This window comes from Mixophyes fleayi, chromosome 8 (assembly GCF_038048845.1).
Source record: "Mixophyes fleayi isolate aMixFle1 chromosome 8, aMixFle1.hap1, whole genome shotgun sequence".
NCBI classification, from domain to species: domain Eukaryota; kingdom Metazoa; phylum Chordata; class Amphibia; order Anura; family Limnodynastidae; genus Mixophyes; species Mixophyes fleayi.
The window spans coordinates 1,627,495-1,654,135 of NC_134409.1; the positions used below are offsets into that span (position 1 = coordinate 1,627,495).

A 26,641-nucleotide genomic window follows, 5' to 3' on the forward strand; every position below is an offset into this window, starting at 1 on the left:
TCCATTTGTATGTGAATGGATGTACGCTCTGTATACACAGTACAGAGTATACGCCGTGTGTATGTACAGTAAAAGGTCACATCAGAATGAATAACTTTTATTTTATCAAAATTTAAAATAACAATTATTATCAGTATAATCATTTATATAAATAATTATTTTCAAATATAGCGGCACAAATGATACGGCTGAAACCAGCAAACTTACAAACAACACAGGACTTGAACGCTGTTACTGTGCGTCCGTCCGTCCGTCCCTCCCCCGTTCCGCCTCTCACGTTGTAGGATGTCGTCAGTGTTAATTGAATGTAATTGCGTTCATTGGCTTAAAGTCCATTTCTGGGCCTGCGCAGAGCTAATTAAAGCACGATAGCCTATGTCTGTCAGCGGTTTAATATAACTTCTAGGAACACTAAGCACAGTGCACGGTCCCTGCGGTCCTTGAAACACCACAACCCCCATCATTTCATGCTACCTGAACTTGGTTTAGTCCTGACCAGCCTGATGTAGTGAAACTACAAGCCCCAGCATGCTTTGCCAGTAGATAGCCAGCGGATAGCTGGCAGAGTGTGCTGGGACTTGTAGTTTCACAACATGTTGGCCAGGCCTGATGTAGTTATTTGCATTCTATGGATGTAAGAATTGTATCTGACGTGTGGAAATAGAAGAGATTTTTGTGCAGTTGCTGAAAGTTGAAAATTGGAGACTTCTCCATAGACACAAATCTATAACACCTGAGAGTGTCGCTCCTATTAGTGGTATAATAAGTGACACTACTAGTACTACTGCTCCCAGCTTCCTCACACTTGTGTTGGTGTCCATACAAGATGGGGTCAGAAGCGTTCTCCAGTCCATCCATGGTGCATCCATCCACCTCTCACCGTAATTATTTCTTCTCTCTTCACCGGTTCCCGGAGAATGCCAAGAACAGAATAGCGACAATCGCCATATTTGCAGCGTCACAGCAGCACAGGCGTTTTTGGACCCCCCTGTGCTTAATTTATAAACCGCAGGTCTTTCATCTATAACATGGAGAATATAATGAGTATCCTTACAAGTCATTGACTTTATCTAACAAGATCTGTCCTTGTCTGGTTTTTTACACTTTTTCTGCCCTTTTTGAATTTCATTCCTGTTCAGACCACACTTTCTTCTTTATAACTTTTAAGATTTATTCCCCCTATAGACCCCCTGCCCTCCCACCCCATTCAAAAATGTGTGGACAATAAACTTTGGGCCTTAATTCGAGTTAGGAACAAAACTGAAAAAGGAGCAAATTTGCTCCTGGACAGCCCATGTTGCACTGGACGGGGGCAGAAGCCTGCAGGGGTGATACTGACTGCACAGCACATAACCTTATTACTATCATCTACCCCATCTTGTGCGCAGCATCCGATGTAGTTATCTCTGTGCACACAGGGTGAGTGTGGAACGAGCTCTGATCCTATGAGCTTACAATCTAATGGGGATGGGGTTACAGTAGAGGAGTGAGTGTGACTCAAATTGGGGCAAGCAGGGTACTTGTGCACAATCGGGTGAGTCAGGTGGGTGTCACAGAATGGGTGGGTGTCAGACGGCAGCACGGGAGAAGTCACAGGTTGTAGAGGGAGAGTATTTGGAGGTGAGTGTTGAGGTGAATGAAGGGTGGAGTGGAGGGTGTTATAGGTGAGGGTGAGGAATGTGAATTGGACACTGGGGGTAATGGGGAGATAATGGGGGGGGGCAGTGTGGGGATTTGCGGAGCGGCAGATGTGTATCGGTGACAGAGGAAGATCAGTCTTCACTGGTGGATTGAAGCAGGGACAGGTGGTCGCCCGGTAGCAGCGCAGTTTGTACTTAGTGTATATTATGGTAGATGTGCACATAGCCGGCACAATGTCCAGAATAACCACACATCCACAAACTCCACATTATTCTTATTTTCCTTCCCAAAAATTAGTGACAGCGCAGATCCTGTAAATGACGACTTGTACAGACCCAATTATCTGTGATCAGTGAAGCTCGGGCTAATTGCAGTGAAGATCTCTTAAGGACAGTTCCAGTATCTGTTACAGCCTGTAAGTCTGGATGTGTTACGTGTTCCGTCCTCCTGACTCCACTCACGGTGCAGTAATGTTCTCTGCTGTTTCCTCTCCTTGTTTCCATGTTCTTGGGGGTTTTCATTCTAAGCAGAGAACATCCTCTTATACTGAGATAATATCCACCAGGGTAACTGTTCATCTCTGGGTATTGGACTGAATTGGGGGGGGGGGGGGGGGGGGGCGCACGTCCCCTGTGATGCCCCATTAACCCCTTGTCTCAAGAAGTGTTGAATGAGCAGTCGCTCAGGTCACTGCTCCTGTGCACACGTTACCGTGAGGCAGTGATAGTCCCTGCACCATAGTGTGCTATGTACTTATTAAGTGCTGCCGTAAACCACCATTATATTATATTGTACATTATCACTTCTACAAACTGCAGACAATGGTGAAATTGGTGCAACTGTCAAAGTGTCTGTACAGGTTCATACACTTGTATTATTTTTGAACTATCTACGTTGAATCAATTTTAATTGGCTTTGGGAATGTAGGTTAATTGATCTAAGATAAATAACGCCCCTGCTTACGAAGCCTTGTGGTGTTGCTGAACTTACCCCCAGAATCTGGGGTCGTAGCATCTGACAAGAGAACGATATCCCCAGCAGCACAGAGTATATCAGGAGATGAGTGATGTGTTAGTGAGGACAGGGCTGCATGTGACAGAGGCAGTGACATGATGTGAGGAGGGGAATGGAGGCAGCAGGAAGCCACAGACTGAGAGTTATATAGTGGAAGGAGCAGGGTCACCCAGCAGCACAGAGTATGTCAGGAGATGAGTGATGTGTTAGTGAGGACAGGGCTGCATGTGACAGGGGCAGTGACATGATGTGAGGAGGGGAATGGAGGCATCAGGAAGCCACAGACTGAGAGTTATATAGTGGAAGGAGCAGGGTCACCCAGCAGCACAGAGTATATCAGGAGGTTAGTGATGTGTTAGTGAGGACAGGGCTGCATGTGACAGGGGTAGTGACATGATGTAAGGAGGGGAATGGAGGCATCAGGAAGCCACAGACTGAGAGTTATATAGTGGAAGGAGCAGGGTCCCCCAACAGCTTGTTTCTGTTCTATTCTTCAATTAATTCTGACTGACTTGACAATGAACTTAGAAAGTCTTGTTCCTAAACATGTTATTTTAAAGCACTATACATTAAGAAATACTAAGAAACACTAATTGAAAATATACAGTTATATAAGTGTAAGATTACATTCCAGCTGCCTCACAATGGTGAGCAATCAATTCTGACAGATATGATTTGGGGGTTTAATGTAACACGTTGCCTGTATTAGAACATTCTGCTGCTTGTGGTATTGTCACGTTGTTACAGCGGCTCCGGCACAATCTATTCATAATAGGTGTTATTGAGATTCCTCGATTTTTGCTACACGGATCTAAGGTAAAGGCTCATGTAATGGAACAACCAGGTCTCGCTCTTCTGTAATTGAAGGAGGGGAACGAGATTAATGGGGGGTTTAGATGTAAAATGTAACTTGTTTTCTTTTAGCAGCCTAGTAAAATAACAGCGGTGTTCTGTGTGAGTTGTCATTAATTGCAAAATATATCATCTGTGTTTCCTATTTTCTCCTGATAGACGTCTGACCAGCACCTGTGTTTAAACCTAAGACTGGGATGTGCGCCAGTCTGCGTAGTGTATCTTGCGTGACATCGTCTGCGCATATCTAGACATTAAGCGCCAGTCTATGCTCCTGTGCAGTCCTGCTAATATCTTCTGGCATTCCCGGCTGCCTACCCCTCGTTAGGTGGGATGAGGGAGGGATGGGGCGAGCTAAGTATACTGAAGACATCTTCACACAAATGCTATTGACGCAGACCTGCAGGTATACTTACGCCTGTTATCTTATGCGCTGTAATCGGTAGCGCACTGTTGATCCCAGCACAAGGAGGTCTGAAGTCTGAGAACAAAGATATCTGAATATTCAGGTAGATTCCTTAATGTGACAACAATATCCAGTATAACATCCTTATATATTAGACTTTTAAGGGAGCATTATAAGTTATAAAAGTGACAGAATAATAAATACTTCTTTTGATACATGATATCAACGAACAGACAAAACACAACAGTGTGACCAGCAATATTTAATGCACATTTTTATCACCAATATCACATAACTTTGTTTTTAAATATTTCACTAGTGTCCAGGTTATCTGTAGGGAATTATATATATTTTAAGGGAATTGATAATACAAATGTAACATTTTGAGTGTAGTCTCTGACACATTCCAGAGTGCCCCAGTAAATAATACTCTTTTTTTCCTACTTTTTTTTTTTTTTTTAATGATGCAAAGAATACAGATATAGGACAAAAAGCTAAATTGATAAAGCATAGTGTGTCAGTTATGTTTACTGTTACTCTATGGGCTCAGTCTTTCATTATGACTCCACTGACCTGCAGTCTGTACATAGCTCCTGTTACCTAGGAGTCTGCAAACCAGTCCCTCAAGCTCTTGCCTCTGATTTGCAGCAGTAATGTAGGTTACGAACAGTAAATAAGTCTGTAGATCTATAATGTTTAGAGAAATACGCGGCAGAAGAAACCTGAGCGGGTATAAATAATTCAGGGCAAGACTCCTGAAAAGGAGATTAGTTTCTGCTGAATCTAGGAGGAGTTTGATACAATGTTTCAGCTGGAAATTAAGGTAATGAGGAAAAAAAGACCCCTCCCCCTGTAGGTTCCCAATTGCTCAGTTGCTTTAACATGGATTGTATGGGACCTGGTAGCCAGTGCATGTAGCGTCATCATATTTATAATATTCTAGTGTAAGGTTATCGGGTCACGTGTGTTCTTGTCATACATGTGTGGGCGACAGCTGGTATATGTGACAGTAATTATACAGGTAATTATGGTTATCAGTGATGATTTTAGTTTTGTAAGATCACCTTCTTCACCCACCTGACTCATCATTTGTGGGGATCTCGGTGCTCAGTAATTATGACTCCAGTATGTTGGTCTCAGAGTAACGTGAGGTTTGCAGGGTCAGTATCAGCTGCCTGATGCCGGCTCCAGTACTGTAAAACAGTCATTAATTCCCATCAGCTCTGCTGATCTAAGTACATCCGTAGTCATTCCGAGATGCAGGACACCTGCATGGAACGTCTACCGTCTCCTGGGACAGGCTGAGCTGCGTCTTATCTGTCATGTAACGCATGAAATCAGGTGCAGAGAACAGGTTCATCTCCCGTAGTCGTCCTGGAATCCAGGGACATTGTCCGCAATAGTGTAAATAATCGGTTTATAGTCTTTTACTTTGTACATTTTTGAACACAGACAGACAATAATAATAACTTATTATATTATGGATTTATTGTTTGGTGTTTAATATAATACTTATCACGTCATTAAACTGATTTACATTGTTCATATAGATGATAAATGATAGATAGTAATGTGTGTTTTATTGGGATCCCACCTGTTACTTTCATATATATGTGATACTATTGCATTGTTCTCCTCTCCAGGATCTGTTCCGGACGGTGCTGGACTCCCACCCCTGGGGGGCACATGTTGTCCTGCCTGCCCACCACCACTACAGAAGATGACCAGACTGCTGCTGGGAGTCACCCTAGAGAGGATCTGTAAGGCCGTTCTCCTGCTGTGCCTGGTGCACTTCGTTATTATCATGATCCTCTACTTCGACGTCTACGCCCAACGCTTGGACTTCTTCAATCGGTTCAACGTCAGGAACTCATCTCGGGCGCATCCGTACTACAACTGCTCACGGCCCAACGGAACCGTCCACAGCTATGCCGCCGCCACGTCCGGCGTGGAAGCGTTTACACCAAGTGCCAAACTGGAATTTAATCAGACAGTCACCGAGAAGCCGCTGCTCCCCTGCCCCGACTCTCCGCCTGGTCTGGGTAAGTAGCGGTTATGTTTGTTGTGTGATGGTCGGACCGACGTCTGACGCAGGGACAGGTCTGTGGAAGACACGTTCCGCCTGCTCACAAAGACTCTTTCATATGGTCTGAACGTCTTTCCTCACCTCAAACTAAAATATCAAATCTTTCTGCTATTACCTCTAGTTATAAACTCTTCCCGTGTATTATAATATTATTTGTTGTGACAATTCATCACCAGTTACTGTAATATTTCTGGGTAAATGTTCATCGCAGACCCTCGTATATCACAGCGTAGAGTAATGGTGGGGTGAACAGGACATCACTTGTGAAAGGAAAAGACCACCCTATTCAGGTACATAACAATACTCAGACTGCACCTATCAATGGTTTCCACCATGAAAGAGCCATTTTTGTCCAACGTTATCAGATTTGCTCTGTGAGGATTGGGCTAACTAACTTGGTGCCATGGCTGACCAAATCTGTACCCGTGTGGCCATTGTTCCACAGATCCGTAACGCCTGCGTCCTCTTCCATTTCTGATAGTTACACCGCAGGTTATTGCCACAGAGAACGTTACCCTGGGAAATAACCACTTAATAAACGGACATCCAGGATTCTTTCTTTCTAGAGCAAACACAATCTTTATTGAGGTTACTTCTGGGGTTAAATGTATCAAACTGCGGGTTTGAAAAAGTGGAGATGTTGCCTATACCAACCAATCAGATTCTAGTTATCATTTTGTAGAATGTACTAAATAAATAACTAGAATCTGATTGGTTGCTATAGGCAACACCTCCACTTTTTCAAACCCGCAGCTTGATACATTTACTCCCTGGAGTAATCGCTGTTTCTGCAGGATATTAATAGATACCAAGTGCTGCTAATTGTTGCATAGTCTTTACACATGTATCTTCTGTTTCTGGGAAGTCATATTACAGCAGAGCAACCAATATGGATACGATGTAACCATGAGATACAGCTGATCCGACCCCCTCCTCCATCGTATCCTGTGTCAGGCTGGAACTTGGAGCAGACAGAAAACCACTTTATTTCCACACTTCCTGCACTTTGCACAGTGATGTCAGTACAGTATTTTTCTCTACAAGGATTGAATGAGGCCGAACCATTTGTTGTCTGTCCTGCTGTAGATAACGGCTGTGTATGGAAACGTGCACAGCTCAACTCCTTGGGAGACCCAGTTACCCTTCTAGAAGGTGTCTTCTCCCAACTGCTGTTTTCAGACTTCTCCACAGGTGTCCTATGGGATTTACATCTGGACTCACTGCTGCCACTTCAGAACAGTCCAGCATCTTGTCTTGCACCATTCTGGGTGCTTTGTGACGTGTGTTTGGGGTCATTGCCCTACTGGAAGACCCATTACCTTCGATGGAGGCCCAGCTTTCTGACACTGGGTTGCTCCATAATGTCCTGGTAATCTCCAGACCCATGATGCCATGCACACGTTCAAGACACCCAGTACCAGATGCTGCACAGCAACCATTAAACATCACTGGACCTCCTCCATGTCTGACTGTAGGTAGGGTGTTTGTTTATATTACTTTCTGTAAATCTAGGGATGATGGGCTTTACTAAAACGCTGCAATGTGGTCTCATCTGTCCACAGGACATTCTCCCAGAAGGCATTAGGAATGTTCAGCTGTGTTTTGGCGAATTCCAATCTGGCTTCTTATGTCTCTCTGTCTCTCTCTCTCTTACCACATAACCCCCTTTACTTGTGTGACGGATGATGTGTGACCGCCGTACCTTGTGTCTGATTTGGCAGTGGATTGAGGCTCTCTCCACCATTTGAACAATCCTGTGCTGCAATCTTTAAGCTTTCTCTTTCCAGGAAGGTTTCTTAAAATGCAGCAGACCTTACACTTACTGATAACATTACATCTGGTGGAAACGAGAAATCAAGGTCTCTGGTGATTGATTTGCAGCCTTGAGATTGTCCATGCTTGGTTACAGTCTTCAGTCTGACCTCCTGAGACAATTCTCTGGCTGTCTTTCTCCTCACTGCAGTACACAGGGACACAGAACGGGAGAATGAGTCCTTTTCTCTATTCAAGCGCATTCAATGAGTGATTTTTATATTACAGACACCTGCTAATCACCACCGGTGAGTTCACAGAATCACCTGCTTGTAATCTAATTAGTTCTACTTAAAGGTGTCAATCATTCTGTGCAGCCCATTTAAGTTTTCCTGTGTGGAATAAGCTACAACGTAATCATTTTTTTATGCTTTTTATATTTTATTTCACTGCAAACCAAAGGAATACATATGTGGATACCAAAATATTTTTTTAATTTTATCATTTTGTGGAAGTCATAGAGTATTATTAGACAACGCTGCCAGGGCGCCAATGTCTTTGGCCACAAGTGTGAACTCCACAGGAGTGTTGGCAGCTCGCACGTATCCGGTGCAATCTGGGCCCAGCGTGATTAATGGGAGGCGCATTCTGGGAAGTTGAATATGAATCAATTCCAACTTTAATAAAAACGTACAGACTGACAGCGCCTTTCACTCCCATTGTTAGGTTATATCCAGAATTCTCCAATACATGAAAGAAGTAACTGCAATGTGGGGGCTGCCATCTTACAGAGACTCAGAATTGTAAATCATTGATAGCTATAATCTGATTGGTTGCTAAAGGCATCATCTCCACTTTTCAAACCCGCAGGAAAGCTCTCAGCTTGATACATTTACCCCGTGTGTTTAATCCAACCCTGATATTTTTTTGTCTTCCCTGACACAACTATTATAGTATTTTCTTTAACCAAATTTGCATTTAAAAAAAAAGTTAGGGGTGTCGGAGTTTGCAGCTCCTGCTTACACCGAAACGTATTACGCTGTAGTGGGTGCAGGTGTAGGACAGACCCAGGGACAATGGATATGGGGACTATCACTTCCAAACCACAGGATACACAGATACTTCCAGCACAGGATGAGGTTGTACTTTCCTCCGCTCGTCTGAACGGCTGGAAACCACTTAATTCCTTCATCACAGAGACATGAAACTTACTGCAGAGCATCAGCATAATAAGGAGTTTCCTGTGATTCCACCTTGTTTACAGTCACATCAGTGTTAATTGATGAAGCTGCGGAAGGGGTTAATACCAGGCAGGGTCCAGCAGCAGGAACGGAGCAGTCATCGCACAGCGGGCAGCGTGATAATAAGCCGCAGCGTCTGTGCTGGTTAATGCATTAATTGCTATGATTATTACTGCCCCCCCCCCTCCCCTCCTCCAGGCTGGTGCCAGTGACGGATGTGTAGAGGGATCTGTGTGTGATCCACAATCTGTGAATTATCCTCTGCTGGGCCGTCGTGCCGACTTCAGCAACTGGTCGGGTGATAGGACCTCTTTTTACTTTGTAAAACATCCTGTAATTTTCAGTGTACCTCCTTGGTGCACCGTGCCTCGTGCCTCACTGATGTCACTACTTATTAGCAAATCGCTTCACTCTCTTGAATATTTGTCCAGCCCACAAAATGGCGCCCTCCATTATCTGCAGCAGTGGGTATATAGGATGAGAACCAGGATAGGACAGTGCCTTCAAGACCTAGGGATTGTAGCGTCTGTATGAGGAGAGAGTGGTCAACAGTGTCACATGCAGCAGAGAGATGCAGGAGAATTAGGAGAGAGTAATCACCTTTAGTTTTAGCAGTGATCAAATCATTGACAACCTTGGTCAGCGCAGTCTCTGTTGGGAACAAAAGCCTGAATGAGATCCAATAGGTTGTGTGAGAAAGGAAGCGTATGGGGTGAGTGTAGGTTATTTCAGAATAGGAGTAATCATCATCAGCAGCAGCTATTTATATAGCGCTGCTAATTCCGCAGCGCTGTACAGAGAACTCGGTCACATCAGTCCCTGCCCCATTGGAGCTTACATGCTAAATTATCTAACATACAGAGCAATAGAGACTAGGGTCAATTTAATAGCAGCCAATTAACCTATCAGTATGTTTTTGGAGTGTGGGAGGAAACCGGAGCACCCAGAGGAAACCCACGCAAACATGGGGAGAAGATACAAACTCCTCACAGATAAGACCATGGTCGGGAATCAAACTCATGACCCCAGTGCTGTGAGGTGATGATACCAGTGTGTACCAGTGATACCAGACTGATGTGAGTGAGTTCTCTGTACAGCGCTGTGGAATTAGTGGCGCTATATAAATAAATAATAATGATGATGATGATACCAGGGTGTATAGCCGGACTCCTGAATGTTAACGTTTAAGAACTACTTTGCTGACTCTGAGCTTTGAATAGCTGCTTTCGTGTGGACTAACCTCTGCTGGAATAATGACGAAAAGATACCGGCAGAGAGACAGAATTGTTAAACCAGCAGTGTGTGCGGGCCCTCGGAGCAGATGTGGCCCTCATGTGATTATACCCCCTCGGCCTTCCCCAGTTGTCTCCCTCTGTGCGGCTCTTCTCCCACACCTGCCCCGGACTTGTGTGATGGGTTAATATTCTCTTGGTGGCTGTGTTAGTCTTGTTGCTTTGTGTGAGGCCGCTGCCTGTATATCTGTCACATTTTCTTATTGGGGACATTGGAGAAGCAGCAGATAAGGGAATATTTCATTCCACTGAACCTTTTGAGAAACAGCGAACATTTATCTGTGAGCTGAATTCTCCCAATGTAATTGTAGGACAGGGGGGGGGGGGTGAAAAGACTCCACAATCCATCTGCTCATTTCCACTTCAAAGCTCCCAACCTCCCTTTCACCGGCTGTTCGGATTGTCCCCCCTGAAAGCTCCCTGTGATATGTGAAGGCTGCACGGATGGATGCGCCTGTTTGAAGCGTCAGATTTCAGGGGTCGCTCTCGCAGGGTGGAATCATCCGGTGCGGGAGCTAAACTGCCAACAGCGGAAACAAAACCTGAACGGGGAGAATGTACCAGTGTTGTCTTGTCCTCTGTCACTTGTAACGAGGACACCACGTGGGTCCCTATTCTGTAGCTGCGGCACTAACCCGTATCTCTCTGCATCTAAATAAGCAAAATTCATGCAATAATTCCATGATCTGTAGCCATCCTGAGAGATGTTAGACGTTCGTTCCATCTGACTAATTAATCAGATTCCCATTTAAGACTCCCACAGTGAATATATGGAGTTGCTGCGCTGTTGAGGTGTCTGTCATCTCCCATTGACACCAGGGGTCCCCCTTCATTGAAAGCTTCTATTTTTATCTCTTTCCTCTATTTCCACAATGTTACACTCTCTAAACATGATCAAGCTCTTAAATTCTAAACTAAGGATTCTTTTTTTTAGTTCATCATATGATTGTGAGCTTCGTGGGCCAGAGCCATCAGATTTCCATCAATCACTGGGATTATTTAGTGACTGTGGTGCAAATTTGCACGGTGCAATAACTGATAACGTCTGTTTATCTCTGATCAGTGAGAGCAAGTGTTGTGTTGCTACGGTTACTGCACCTTTGTTACTAAGTATCAGCCACTACTTTGTTCTAGCACTAATGACATATTTGTGTTTCATTAATTCTGATGTCTATTACAGGATTGATGCACAGAGCTATACCTCATACATGAGAGTACACCATATATTATATTACACAGTTCTCATAGGTGGAGAGCCTTCATGTTACCCTTCCTCTTCCTGCAGGTTCCAACATAGCGTTTGATAATTGTGTTAGCATTTTATACACAGATTAATGCTCTCTTCTCCGGTAATTACTCTACAATAATCTTGAAATGACATTAGCCAAATCCAGCTCTAATGCTGATTGAAGCAGTTTAGATTTCTGTGGCAATTAGGTTTTTCCTGCAGTTTTTCTTTTGTTCGCCGAGGGACGGATAAGACGAGAATCTGGAACCTATTGGGAGCACTCAATAACGTTTATGTGACAAACCGTCTCCTGTTCTCCCAGAAAATCACACTATTTATTATACAGTTTTGTCCCAACAAACCCTCTAAATGTGCACAATTCTACACTGGCAAATTGTATTGAGCTATAACTCAACATTTATTAATGAGCGGGAGGAGCTATAATTGATTGGTTCAGATAAAATGAATTGTCTTCCATATTGTTCTCACGCTAATCAAACAGATTTCTGCTAATGTCCAACACTTTGCTGAAAACAGTTATTAGGACTCAATGTGGAACACTTTGTATCACAACAGCGACTAAACGCTGAGGATTCTATATGAGCATCTCACCGTCAGTTCAGCGCTCACCACAGAACCCACGCTGTGCTGTTTTAGCAGAAAAAGCAACATTCAAGCTGTCCCAGAGGGAGGCGTGATGGGATTTGTCAATAATGCACACGTTTTGCTAATAGATGTAAATGTCTTCATTTTCTGAGGTCGCTGCTTATAGTCTTATGTTATCGCTTCAATGTTTATTATAAACACTTGTGTATTACAAAGATTAATGCACCTGCTGTAAATGATTACAGAGTTTGGACACATTGTAATATGGAATATCTGTGCAGGTTGATGTATGTGGGAGCAAAGTTGGTGCCCATTACTGTTCCACTGGTGATAGAGAACAATATCAGAACAGAAATAATTTCCTGTTAACAGAAAACATTCTGCTGTAACTGTGGTGTGAACATACAAAGTGGGCTGATCGAAATAATTAACTAGACGGTGTTTAAGAGCTGAGAGAATAAAATGAAGCAGCATCCATCTATAATGTGATGGGTCAAGCTCTGCAGAATATTGGCGGAGTCCAGTATATAAGAGGGGGGTGATGTGACCAAGGGTTGAAGAATATTCAGAAAGGGATACAATGCCTAAAACAACGTGCCTTCTCGGTCGGGGCTTAAACCTTTGTGTGCTGTTGGGAATTTAGGAAAAATCAGAAAATCCCGGATACTCGTTAGAAATGGAGGTAACTGGTGGCAGCTCTGAGTGTAACGCTAATATTTATGGCCTGAAAGAATTCAAAAACGTTGCTGGGCATTCAGTCGCGGGTCTCCCGAAGTCCCATGTCACTAGGTGCCGGTCATGTAACCTGGGGGCCGTGTGGTGGTGTCATTAGAACCACTGATATACATCCCTATAAATGTACAGTAATAGTTACATCTACAGTCTCCAGCTGATCCTCTGACCCACAGGACCTGGCCATACCCAACGTACCACCCCCCGTGTATAACGTGTGTAGCGGCTCTCTCTGCCCGCCGTCATTGGTTTTCCATAGATGTTACGATTTGTTTCATTCATCCAACACAAAACAAATTAAACTATTGATCTTACCTAATTTTATTAATTAGACATAGAGATATAACATTTTTCAAACTCTTTTATGGAGAGGTGGCCCGGAATCAAAATCTGGCAGGGGCCATAATCCCTATGAATGGTCCTGGCCCGGGTCTCCCAGCAGTTTGTGGACAACCTACGGCTCCTAATAAGATATGCGTGCTAGGTGTGTGCGTGTGTGTGTGTGTGTTGGGTGTATGTGTGTGTGTGTTGTATGTGTGTGTCTGTACGCTGCATGTTTTTCTGATTGTGCTAGTGGTGTTTATGTGCATTGCATGTGTGGGTGTGTCTATGCTGCAGGTTATTCTGATGTTTGTGTGTATGTATTACCCGCAATAAGCCTCTTGTGATTGGATGACGCATGTTTTTCGTTCCTTAATCCCCAGGACAGATTGGTTTTCTATTGGTGTCGTGTTTGTGAGAAATCTGAGCTTCTGCCGGAATAATTAGTGTCTGAACATATTATTTTCCCCTGTACAATTTAATTAGCTGCTCAGAGATTTGACTTGTGCGATATCATGTTGTATTCTTGTATATCCCAGTTGTATAGTCAGTGTATTCATACAGAGAACTAAGTGTGGTCCTTATACACAGATAAATATATACACACAGAGATACACCTAAGTCTTGTGAATCCCAGAAGCGTGAGTGTGTGTGTGTGTATACACCGAGTGTGTGTGATTCTATTCTCTTACGTCTTTATAACCCCACATAGCTTATTATCATCTGCAAACATGAATATGGTACCGATATCTGGGTCTGATCATTGCTATGAGCTCCTCATGTCCTCTGTATAGAAGCATATGGGTTAATATTAAAGTCATAAGGGGGTATAACAGTCACTGTACGTTCCCTAGAGGGGAAATATATACATGAGCTGTATTTAGAAGTGTGTAACAGACGCACATCTTAGCTTTACAAGTAACAGATGTAAAGTTACATAATTCTCACAGCCTTGAGGTGATGATATTAATTATCATCATCACCATTTATTTATATAGCGCCACTAATTCTGCAGCTCTGTACAGAGAACTCACTCACATCGGTCCCTGCCCCATTGGAGCTTACAGTTTAGGCAATCCGATGGGGGTTTCCTAGTGCCTGGAAACCCGCCTTGAAGTAGGGCACTGTATAATTGAGGTGGCTGGACCCGCATTTTCTAGAATGTATTAAATAAATGATAACTAGAATCTGATTGGTTGCTATAGGCAACATCTCCACTTTTTCAAACCTGCAGTTTAGTAAATATACCCCTAAGGTCAATTTAATAGCAGCCAATTAACCTACTAGGTAGTGTGGGAGGAAACGGGGAGAACATACGAACTCCACACAGATAAGGCCATGGTCAGGAATTGAACTAATGACCCCAGTGCTGTAAGACAGAAGTGCTAACCACTAGGCCACTGCCCTTTTTATAGTAATTGTTATGGATAAGAAAAGACTTAATGTCTCCACATCAGATCTCATTATTGTCTTCAAATCTTCACATATTAATGTTCTCGTTACTAAGAGTGCTGTCACCCAGCCAACGCACTCACTGCCGGAAGGATAATCGGATCATGTTAGTCCTGGCCCAAGCGGGACGCTCTGTACACAATGGGTACAGAATGAACCTGTCGGACCTGAGGACAAATGACCCCATTTCTGGTTCTGACTCAGACGAATTTAGTAACAGCCAAAATGTGAGATTTCATGGCTGGAAACTAATGGGTATCTGGTATAGAGGCGTCTCTGGCATCAGTTAGCGGCTGCCAGCGTATGATATATGGTGATTATGTTGGGGCTGTAAGGTCATTGTTTGTTTTATATAAAGCACCAACGTGGTACAGCGGGTAACCTCCATTTCTGGCTGTTGTAGTCCTTGCACTGAGTGTCTTTAATGAGGGGGAGATGGTTTCTGTGCAGTATGAATGTTGGCCTGGATGACGGTTCCTGACCGGTCTCCTTTCTCTCCTCCAGTTGGCCGCCTGCTGATTGAGTTTAGTTCCCCCATGAGCATGGAGCGGGTACAGCGAGAGAACCCTGACGTGACGGATGGTGGAAGGTACACCCCAGGGGACTGCCAGCCCAAAGAGAGAGTGGCCATTATCCTTCCATTCCGACACCGGGACCATCACCTGAAATACTGGCTGCATTATCTCCACCCCATACTGAGGCGCCAGAAGGTGGGGTACGGGATCTACATCATCAACCAGGTGAGCAGCGCCCCCTGTCTGACGTCGCTATCTGTTCTGGAATACGCCAGGTCGGAACAAACCCCCGAGCAGATAGATTCCAATACCTAGAAAGCAGAAGGGCCTGGACAGAGGGCCCACCACCCCTCCCCCCCCTACACTCACGTCTCCCCCCTCACCTCTCTCCTTCTCCGCCCCCTCTCTCCTCAATCTGTTCCGCCCTCTCCGCTCCCTCCTCTGTCTCTCATAAACACTGGGATATAGCCAGAATGATATAGTGAAATATGGGTTCTAGACTCCATAGTAACAGCTCCCCCTAGTGGTAGAATACTTGTTTACTTTTACTATGGAAGACCTTGAATGTCGCGATGGGCCCGGACCCCCTTGGAGGGTATTGGGGAACGGGCTTTGTGTCCATAGTGCAGGATACGGGGAGGCGACACAGGATGTGAATGCTCCGTGTACAAATGGTCACAGTTTAGGTAATAAGCCCCCTGATCTAATTTCAGTTACGTCACCAGATAGTTTCTGTTCTAGCAGCTGTCTGTTACAAACGAACACACACGCACATAAACATATACACAAACGAACACACACATATATACATACATACACACACACGCATACATACATACATTCATACATACACACATTCATACATTCATACATACACACGCACGCACACATACATACATACACATACATACATACATACATATACATACATGCATATATACATACACACGCACGCACACATACATACATACACATACATACATACATATATACACGCACACACATATACATACATACACGCACACATACATACATATACATACACATACATACATATACATACATACATATACATACATACATATACAGACACACACACACATACACACACACATACATACACACATGCACACACATACATACATATACATACATACATACATACATACATACACACACACACACACACATACATACCTACATACATACAGACACATACACACATGAGCCAGTTACAATATCTTGTGAGGTTTAGTGAGACGGGTGAGTAGTGATTTATGCCACAGATTCTTTTAATGCGTAAACTACAAACCAATTACTTGTGCGCTAACTCCAATTAAATAGAGTTTCTTAATCATGCTTTGTGTTGTCGGTAATTTGTTTCTAAGCTGCGGATTAAGCTCTGAATAACAATAGATGGTGAGATCTCTGGGTCAGTGTTTCTGCTGCTGCTGTTTGTTTATTAGAGAAGTGAACACAATAGATAATAATGTGCTGTCTATGGAAACCCTTCATGTTAGAGACTGACAGACGTAAATGTTATATGAGCTGCAGACGCTGGAACATGGCGAGTGTCAGTGCTGGTAAAATAACCCACACCCTTCACCAGTCTTCTCTGGCAGCGGCTGTGATGTAAGCTCACCGCTAGCTCACCGCTAGCTCACCTCTAGCTCTCCTCTAGCTCTCCGCTAGCTCACCTCTAGCTCTCCGCTAGCTCACCTCTAGCTCTCCGCTAGCTCACCTCTAGCTCACCGCTAGCTCTCCGCTAACTCACCTCTAGCTCTCCGCTAACTCACCTCTAGCTCACCGCTAGCTCACCTCTAGCTCACCGCTAGCTCACCTCTAGCTCTCCGCTAGCTCACCTCTAGCTCTCCGCTAGCTCACCTCTAGCTCTCCGCTAGCTCACCTCTAGCTCTCCGCTAGCTCACCTCTAGCTCTCCGCTAGCTCTCCGCTAGCTCACCTCTAGCTCTCCGCTAGCTCTCCGCTAGCTCACCTCTAGCTCTCCGCTAGCTCACCTCTAGCTCACCGCTAGCTCACCTCTAGCTCACCTCTAGCTCACCGCTAGCTCACCTCTAGCTCTCCGCTAGCTCACCTCTAGCTCACCGCTAGCTCACCTCTAGCTCTCCGCTAGCTCACCTCTAGCTCACCTCTAGCTCTCCGCTAGCTCACCTCTAGCTCTCCGCTAGCTCACCTCTAGCTCTCCGCTAGCTCACCTCTAGCTCTCCGCTAGCTCACCGCTAGCTCTCCGCTAGCTCTCCGCTAGCTCTCCGCTAGCTCACCTCTAGCTCTCCGCTAGCTCACCTCTAGCTCTCCGCTAGCTCACCTCTAGCTCACCTCTAGCTCACCGCTAGCTCACCTCTAGCTCTCCGCTAGCTCACCTCTAGCTCTCCGCTAGCTCACCTCTAGCTCTCCGCTAGCTCACCTCTAGCTCTCCGCTAGCTCACCTCTAGCTCTCCGCTAGCTCACCTCTAGCTCTCCGCTAGCTCACCTCTAGCTCTCCGCTAGCTCACCTCTAGCTCTCCGCTAGCTCACCTCTAGCTCTCCGCTAGCTCACCTCTAGCTCTCCGCTAGCTCTCCGCTAGCTCTCCGCTAGCTCACCTCTAGCTCACCTCTAGCTCACCTCTAGCTCTCCGCTAGCTCACCTCTAGCTCTCCGCTAGCTCACCTCTAGCTCACCGCTAGCTCACCTCTAGCTCTCCGCTAGCTCACCTCTAGCTCTCCGCTAGCTCACCTCTAGCTCTCCGCTAGCTCACCTCTAGCTCTCCGCTAGCTCACCGCTAGCTCTCCGCTAGCTCTCCGCTAGCTCTCCGCTAGCTCACCTCTAGCTCTCCGCTAGCTCTCCGCTAGCTCACCTCTAGCTCTCCGCTAGCTCACCTCTAGCTCTCCGCTAGCTCACCTCTAGCTCTCCGCTAGCTCACCTCTAGCTCTCCGCTAGCTCTCCGCTAACTCACCTCTAGCTCTCCACTAACTCACCACTAGTTCACCACTAGCTCACGGCTAGCTCTCCGCTAGCTCTCCGCTAACTCACCCCTAACTCACCCCTAGCTCTCCGCTAGCTCTCCGCTAGCTCTCCGCTAGCTCTCCGCTAGCTCTCCACTAGCTCACCTCTAGCTCACCTCTAGCTCACCGCTAGCTCTCTGCTAGCTCACCTCTAGCTCTCCGCTAACTCACCTCTAGCTCTCCACTAACTCACCACTAGTTCACCACTAGCTCACGGCTAGCTCTCCGCTAGCTCTCCGCTAACTCACCCCTAACTCACCCCTAGCTCTCCGCTAGCTCTCCGCTAGCTCTCCGCTAGCTCTCCACTAGCTCACCTCTAGCTCACCTCTAGCTCACCGCTAGCTCTCTGCTAGCTCACCTCTAGCTCTCCGCTAGCTCACCTCTAGCTCTCCGCTAGCTCACCTCTAGCTCTCCGCTAGCTCTCCACTAACTCACCGCTAGCTCTCCACTAGCTCTCCGCTATCTCACCTCTAGCTCTCCGCTATCTCACCGCTAGCTCTCCCCTAGCTCTCCGCTATCTCACCGCTAGCTCACCCCTAGCTCTCCACTAGCTCACCCCTAGCTCTCCACTAGCTCACCTCTAGCTCACCTCTAGCTCACCTCTAGCTCTCCGCTATCTCACCGCTAGCTCTCCCCTAGCTCTCCCCTAACTCACCGCTAGCTCACCGCTAGCTCTCCCCTAACTCACCGCTAGCTCACCGCTAGCTCTCCGCTAGCTCACCTCTAGCTCTCTGCTAGCTCACCTCTAGCTCACCTCTAGCTCTCCACTAACTCACCGCTAGCTCTCCACTAACTCACCGCTAGCTCTCCGCTAGCTCACCGCTAGCTCTCCGCTAGCTCACCGCTAGCTCTCCGCTAGCTCACCGCTAGCTCTCCGCTAGCTCTCCGCTAGCTCACCTCTAGCTCTCCACTAACTCACCGCTAGCTCTCCACTAACTCACCGCTAGCTCTCCACTAACTCACTACTAGCTCACTGCCAGCTCTCCACTAGCTCACCACTAGCTCTCCACTGGTCTGCCTGTGGTGTCGGAGCGTCATTACATCACACACAGAGGTCCAGGATGTGGCAGGAGGGCACATTGGGGAAGAGGTGGGACAGTAGAGTCTGTACATGTTTACTGTGTGGACAACAGGATAATATGGGACCTGTTGACCTGTTGATCGTAGTTTACACCCATCTGAAGCTTCCAGTCTGACTTTGGGACACAGAGCAGTGTGTGGACTATGTAGTTGGAAACTAGTAAATTGCTCAAATTAGCCAATATTCTCCTTCTGCATGATGCCAGTGGTGTATGGGGCATTATTCTACAGGGGATACATTAGAAGGTGTTTTATCGCAGAGTAATCCTGGTAATGCGTTTATCCCAGCGATGCTCAAAGCTTATTTACCATTCAAACGGACCCGTAATAATCATATAATACAACCCAGGTAACCTCCAGGTCACCCACAGTCTATAAAATCTCCAGGAGAATGCAGATTAAAGAGGTCACTTATCCCAAATTACAGATTTGATTTATATACAATATCTACAAATAACACTTACAGCTTTATCAGAACTGAAGTTATCTGAGGTAAAGCTGTGGTCTCGGAGGGAAGATATATCACTGCACACAGCAGACTTCCTGTTGGTGAGCTTATTGAATGACACCACAGTCAGTCTGAAATGTCTGATAACTGAGAACAATAACTCACACTCCTGCTCAGCAAATGTTAGCACAATGCTAGTGGCTTCTTTTGTGTGTTTGAGGCTTTAATGTGGGAGGGGACACTTCATATAATATATATATATATATATATATATATATATATATATATATATAACATTTGTAAATGTGCGACTTATCACTTCATGGTGTACCTGCGTTAGTGAAGTTAGCGAGTGATACAATATATCTTCCGTCATTTATACTTGAAAATCAGGACAAAATAAGCCCCACCACTGCTCAACCCAAACCCCGCAGAAAACATCCACTTTTGGACAAAGCTCCACCCCATTCGAGGTCCGCTAATCAGGACTGTCCCGTCTAGATTGGGACGGTTGGTCGGTATGGATCGGTTTTTAGGCAGCTCCCGTGAAGTGATCGGCTGAATATCAGTTTATCCCACAATATAACTGAGGCGTAAATCGGTGGCCGCTGTTTCCATCCTTTTCCCTCCACTTCTTGGCCAGTGTCTGCTTTACCCTACTAAGAATTGTGCTGGGGAACTGAATCTCTCCCATCTCTGTTATTATGAGGAAGATGGCGCCAGAGAGCGCAGCCAAGAGGAAGGGGGGGGGGGGGGGCTGGAATGAGGAAATACCCCAACTTTCTGCATTTCTCCCCCATTCCTTTATTTCATCTTGTAACGGAACCTGGGGCGCTGTATTCTGGGGGTGTCCGCTGTATTTTGGGGTGTCTATTCCAACTCAACCCTAAAAATAATATTTGTTGTTGCCGCATTGAACACACTCCATTATCCTAATTACAATTGGCTGGAAACATGGAGGGGATCTGTACCTCTGCATATCACCCCTGTCTGTGCTTAATATCATGCTACATAATCCAATGCTTAGATGTGTAAAGAATTCCCTCCTGACACATTAACTTCTACATTCCCCTAATGTCCTGAGAAAATCCCCATTGCTGGGATGTATATAATTATTCCTGGCTTCCCCCTGTCACGTTCACTCTGCTGGAACACTTGTTGCCATGACAACAGTTACTGTATGATACATGGTATCAGTGTTACAGTAACCGCGTATCCTCTGTAGTGTTCCTCCTATTAGGGGGTAATCGTTGCAGGCTGCCCCTATCCAGCCTGGGGCAAAACCATCTGCCCCATCTCTTCATCCTGCAGTCCTCAAACAAATCTAGACTGATAACCTGTACACAGGAACATGCCAGCTCTTACTGATCACCCTGTTACAGCTCACTGTGACTCTGTCCCGTAACGCTGGGTTTTATCAGTGTACCGGGGACAGAGAAATGTCCCATCATACTGTATAACCTGCATAGACCCAGTGCTTCCCCTGTGTACACTCACCTGTATTATACACCGTACCCCTTCCATGGGTGAATGGAGAATAGTAGTGTATGGTAATTATGCCTCTGGGGTATTCAGAGCTACGTCTGCCTCTGTGCCCTGCAGCTGGGGCATTATCACAGTTTAGTATTGTAACCGCTGATCATAAACCATCAGTATATTCATGTATATGAACGCTGACAGCCTTCACTATTGCCTATACTCTGACAGTAAAAGGTATCTGATAGACCATTAACTTGTATATCTGAGCTGAGGGGACATCTGTAGAGAACTTATAATTGGCCCTTTGGGAGTCAGAGCTATTCCAAAGGTGGCGGCCATGTGCGTATGTATAGATGGATAGAGATAGTTACATATAGCGATAGATATAGTTACATATAGCGATAGTTATGGGTCAATAGATTATATACAGGTAATTAGTATAGCTGGGTACACATCTATGCAATTATCATGCAGATCACACGATAAACAAACATTTGGTCAGATATTGATTGTAACAGTGTGTACGCTCCCACAATCATGGTTTATCGCATCATATTGTATTGTTTATTGTGGTTTTCTAAACTTCCTAAAAATCTTGATCAGCAATGGAACGATATTGGGTAAATGTGGTAGTGTGTACGCACTAACCGCCAACAGTGTAGGTAGATATCTGTACAGTGTACATAGTCAGGATCTTTTCAGCAGATGGTTATGAGAGATGAAGATCACAGATCTTAAGGTAAATCCTGTAGGTGAGTACACAGGAATCTACATGATCATCGGGACTGTCAGTCGTTGGTGAAATTGTTACAGAAATCACATAGATTACACAGTAATCTTGTACAATGTATCCCTGCTTGAGGCAAGGTAACATCTAACATACCACAGTCTGATAGAGCAGCAGCATCTGGTATTGGTGACAGAGGAACCGCCAGAGATATTGCGTCCTTCTAAATACCGCAGAACGACATTTGCCCAAGTGATCGCCCCGAGCGGTTTATGTCTTTTTTTGGGGACTGTTTATAAAAATGTGTCAGTAGAGGTTTATAACATGTAAATGTAAAGGTTTCTCATCCTTTTATTTATCGGGTGCCTGATATACAGGAAGGAACGGCCATAATGTTTCACAACAGTGATCTCTACTAATTTGCTGCCGGGAAAAAGATTTTGTTCTGTTTTTGGAGTGCAGTAAATTGTAAGTGAAATACTTAGCTGTATATGTGAAGTATCCCAGCGCAGAACCCACCATCCATGTTTCTGCCACTATTTGCTGACATATTGAAAGTAGCACAAGTCAGGAAGTCCCATAATTCCCAGATAGAGCCCTGAGATAAAGGCCGATACATCTTTATATCTTTATATCTTTACGTGAAATAGATTCTTATGTTGGGAAAATCGGAGCAAGGACAAATGAAGACCCCCCCCCCCCCCTCCCCCATCACGGATGCACCAGGTGCAATAATCCAAACATAAACATCATCTGGGCTAAATTATTGCAGGATAATCAATCGGAAAAGCAGTAAAAGCAAATGAGACAATTATCAAGTAGATAGTATCATCAATAATCATCAATATAAAAGGAAAAGACAGAGGACGGCAATCATTATATGCAGCATTAGTGATATAACTGGGACTGTTGGTGTGGAGGTAGAGCAGGTCTGTTATAGACATGCAGAGATTATTATTGATATTTGTCTATATAGCACCAGAGATAAGAGGGCGCTTCTCATAGACCTATAGTCTGTAGGACAATGCGCGTTAGACACATGAGGGTAAGTGCTACATACTGCATATCGGTCCAGCGGGGTGGCAGTTGTACAAAGTGCTTAGTTATACCTCGAGCTGTCCCGATTTATGTAGGAAATATCAATTTGAGGGCTCTGTCCCCCCATTCTGATCTGGGCAGCTTTGTACCGTGGGTAGGAAATTTGTGACGTACGCCTCATTCACCGCTACATGGCAGAGCAGCGGTGAACGGGTGCCGCATGCACCGGTGCGCACTGCAATAAATGGTGTTTGGACGACACGGCCCAATTGTAACATGACCACACAGCCCGCCCCGTTGGGATGTAGGCCTTAGTGCAGCGGTTCCCAAAGTGTGCGCTGCGGCTCCCAGGGGTGCCGCGGCGCTGTCACTGGGGTGCCGTGGGCCAGCCATAGAAAAAACAAACAACACATAAACTTACCAATCCGCGCGGCGCCGGGACCCAGTATCCTCCTCTCTCACGCAGCTGTCACATGAGAGAGGAGGATGCCGTGTCCCGGGGCCGCGCGGATTGGTAAGTTTATGTGTTGTTTGTTTTTTCTATGGCTGGCGCGGGGCAGAGTGAGAGGGTGCGTGAGAGAGGGCAGAGGAGGGGGACAGCGTGAGAGAGGAGGGGGACAGCGTGAGAGAGGGCAGAGGGGGCAGCGTGACAGAGGAGGGGAACAGCGTGAGAGAGGGCAGAGGAGGGGGACAGCGTGAGAGAGGGCAGAGGGGGACAGCGTGACAGAGGAGGGGGACAGCGTGAGAGAGGGCAGAGGGGGCAGTGTGAGAGGGGGCAGCGTGTCTGGATGCAGAGGGGGCAGAGTGTCTGGATGCAAAGGGGGCAGAGTGTCTGGGGGCAGAGTGGGCCGAGTGTCTGGATGCAGAGGGGGCATTTTTTCGCATACAACTAAATAAGTATTTCTATCCTGACCTAAATACTTATTACATTTTTTTGACCCAACTACTTCTAAAACAGGACTGCTCAGTAATTATTTTGGAGGGGTGCCTTGAAAAAATTATGGAGACTCTAAAGGTGCTGCGAACTGCAAAAGTTTGGGAACCACTGGCTTAGTGGGATATATGATCCAGTCACACAGCGATGTTGGTCAGAGGGGTGTTTGAGTATAGAAAGAACACATGTAAGTTTTATGTGAACTATGTAGAGGGGTAGAATGGCCGAGGCGGGGTAAGAGGGCGGTTCAGGGATCTGTTGTATGAGGAGCATAGGAGCAGCCAGAAAACAGTAACTGGGACCGGGAGCCGGTGATGAGCATAGATAAGAGGTGCAGATTTTGGGTATAGCAGAGGGATATCCGAGAGATACACATGCGCTTGACAGTGTGTTGTCATCTTGTGGTACATTAACGAAATATTTAGTTTGCTTCCAATGGCTTTTCTATGAAGTTGTGATAACCCCACCGCAGCGAGGGAGCAGAACCCGGCAAGAGGCTGAGTGTATGTACCCACCTTACCCTGCAGACGTACAGGGTACTTATGGAGCAATGCCCCTGGTACTATATAATCACCCACCCCTGAGCCATCATCCGTACGATATACAGAGCCGCTGCCTATGCCAGCTAATATCTGCTGTTCATGATCGTTCAGCGCAGAGCTCAGAGGTCGCTGTGCTGACGGTCCGGGGATGGAAGGTAAATGGGATCAGTCATTTTAGGATGTGTCTTCCTGAGATTGAAATGTAAATTACATTTGTCTTTTACCTATTGCAATTCATAATTAAAAAAGCTAATTAAAGCTTTCTATCATATCACCGTGACTTTCACCGGAGCCTGGGCCGCACGCTGTAATGTGGATTATTCATGCTGTTTTTATCTCATTTCTCTCTTATTCAGAGTTTTTTCATTGTTAATGTCTGTCAGTCTTTGATTTATGTATTTTTAATACCTCTAATCCCGTGAGACGTGGCTGGTATGACAGGAAAATCCTCTGATTTCTCATCTGCCGTCTGTCGTTAGTGCTTCTACATTGTCCTGGGAGATGTTTCATCCCAAATATTGAAACCATTCATGTTTGGTCCAACTCAATCTGGTCTCTGCAGAAAGTGTAAAGGAGCAGTCTCAGGTCGTGTGTTTGGCGTCTCGTACCAGGTCGTGTGGTTGGTGTCTCGTACCAGGTCGTGTGGTTGGTGTCTCGTACCAGGTCGTGTGGTTGGTGTCTCGTACCAGGTCGTGTGGTTGGTGTCTCGTACCAGGTCGTGTGGTTGGCGTCTCGTACCAGGTCGTGTGGTTGGTGTCTCGTACCAGGTTGTGTGGTTGGTGTCTCGTACCAGGTTGTGTGGTTGGCGTCTCGTACCAGGTCGTGTGTTTGGCGTCTCGTACCAGGTCGTGTGGTTGGTGTCTCGTACCAGGTCGTGTGGTTGGTGTCTCGTACCAGGTCGTGTGGTTGGTGTCTCGTACCAGGTCGTGTGGTTGGTGTCTCGTACCAGGTCGTGTGGTTGGTGTCTCGTACCAGGTCGTGTGGTTGGCGTCTCGTACCAGGTCGTGTGGTTGGTGTCTCGTACCAGGTTGTGTGGTTGGCGTCTCGTACCAGGTCGTGTGGTTGGCGTCTCGTACCAGGTCGTGTGGTTGGCGTCTCGTACCAGGTCGTGTGGTTGGCGTCTCGTACCAGGTCGTGTGGTTGGTGTCTCGTACCAGGTCGTGTGGTTGGTGTCTCGTACCAGGTCGTGTGGTTGGTGTCTCGTACCAGGTCGTGTGGTTGGTGTCTCGTACCAGGTCGTGTGGTTGGTGTCTCGTACCAGGTCGTGTGGTTGGTGTCTCGTACCAGGTCGTGTGGTTGGTGTCTTGTACCAGGTCGTGTGGTTGGTGTCTCGTACCAGGTTGTGTGGTTGGTGTCTCGTACCAGGTCGTGTGGTTGGTGTCTCGTACCAGGTCGTGTGGTTGGCGTCTCGTACCAGGTCGTGTGGTTGGTGTATCGTACCAGGTCGTGTGTTTGGCGTCTCGTACCAGGTCGTGTGGTTGGTGTATCGTACCAGGTCGTGTGGTTGGTGTCTCGTACCAGGTTGTGTGGTTGGTGTCTCGTACCAGGTCGTGTGGTTGGTGTCTTGTACCAGGTCGTGTGGTTGGTGTCTCGTACCAGGTCGTGTGGTTGGTGTCTCGTACCAGGTTGTGTGGTTGGTGTCTCGTACCAGGTCGTGTGGTTGGTGTCTTGTGTGACCGGATGGACTTACTTTGCCCACCCAGTCTGGGTGTGGGGGATCTTACACAGTTTATCTGTGTTTCTTTCTGACCATCAGAAACCTATTGTTACTGACCACTCCTGCTGGTGCCACCACCAGACACATTAATTGTAGGATTCAGCTGCCACCTCTGGGCTCCTTCACTGGCACCTGGAATCAGTGTAAAGCACATACCCTGGCAGGAGGTAATCCAGCCTCCTGCTCTTGTAACCAATCCCGGTGCTTCATGCAGTCTGCACGTGAATCAGCTTAGAGGGATTTAAGACCTTTAACATCAAAGCTAGTGGAAGGGGATAGTGTGCTGCTCTATGTCCACGGGCTGCCAGGGAGACGGGGGCTCAGCCTCCTCCACCACTGCGGGGAAATTTATCTTTAAACCTCCTGCCTAAAAATACTTCCAAGGACCCTGCCCCAGGGTCTGGCTCTCCCCTCTGATGGCAGCCAGATCTCAGGGCAGCAGTTCCCAGCCTGACCACTCCTGGATTTATTTTAATCCAGCCACGGAGCTGCCGGCGGTGTTGGAGTCAGGGGCCCCCACTGTATTCAGGGGCTGGAC

General features: G+C 46.2%; 1 protein-coding gene across 2 annotated transcripts in view; it reads left to right on the forward strand.

Moving 5' to 3' along the window:
- B4GALT2 (beta-1,4-galactosyltransferase 2) overlaps window positions 1–26,641 on the forward strand; it is a 54,466-nt gene that overhangs the window by 12,805 nt on the left and 15,020 nt on the right. The window contains exons 2-4 of one of the 2 annotated variants that reach the window (XM_075181582.1): window positions 1,939–2,056; window positions 5,557–5,955; window positions 15,128–15,363. In XM_075181582.1, coding sequence (XP_075037683.1) covers window positions 5,634–5,955; window positions 15,128–15,363 — 558 coding nt within the window. In that variant the 5' untranslated portion in view covers window positions 1,939–2,056; window positions 5,557–5,633. The remainder of the gene's footprint in view (window positions 1–1,938; window positions 2,057–5,556; window positions 5,956–15,127; window positions 15,364–26,641) is intronic. The other variant, XM_075181581.1, reaches the window with a different exon arrangement.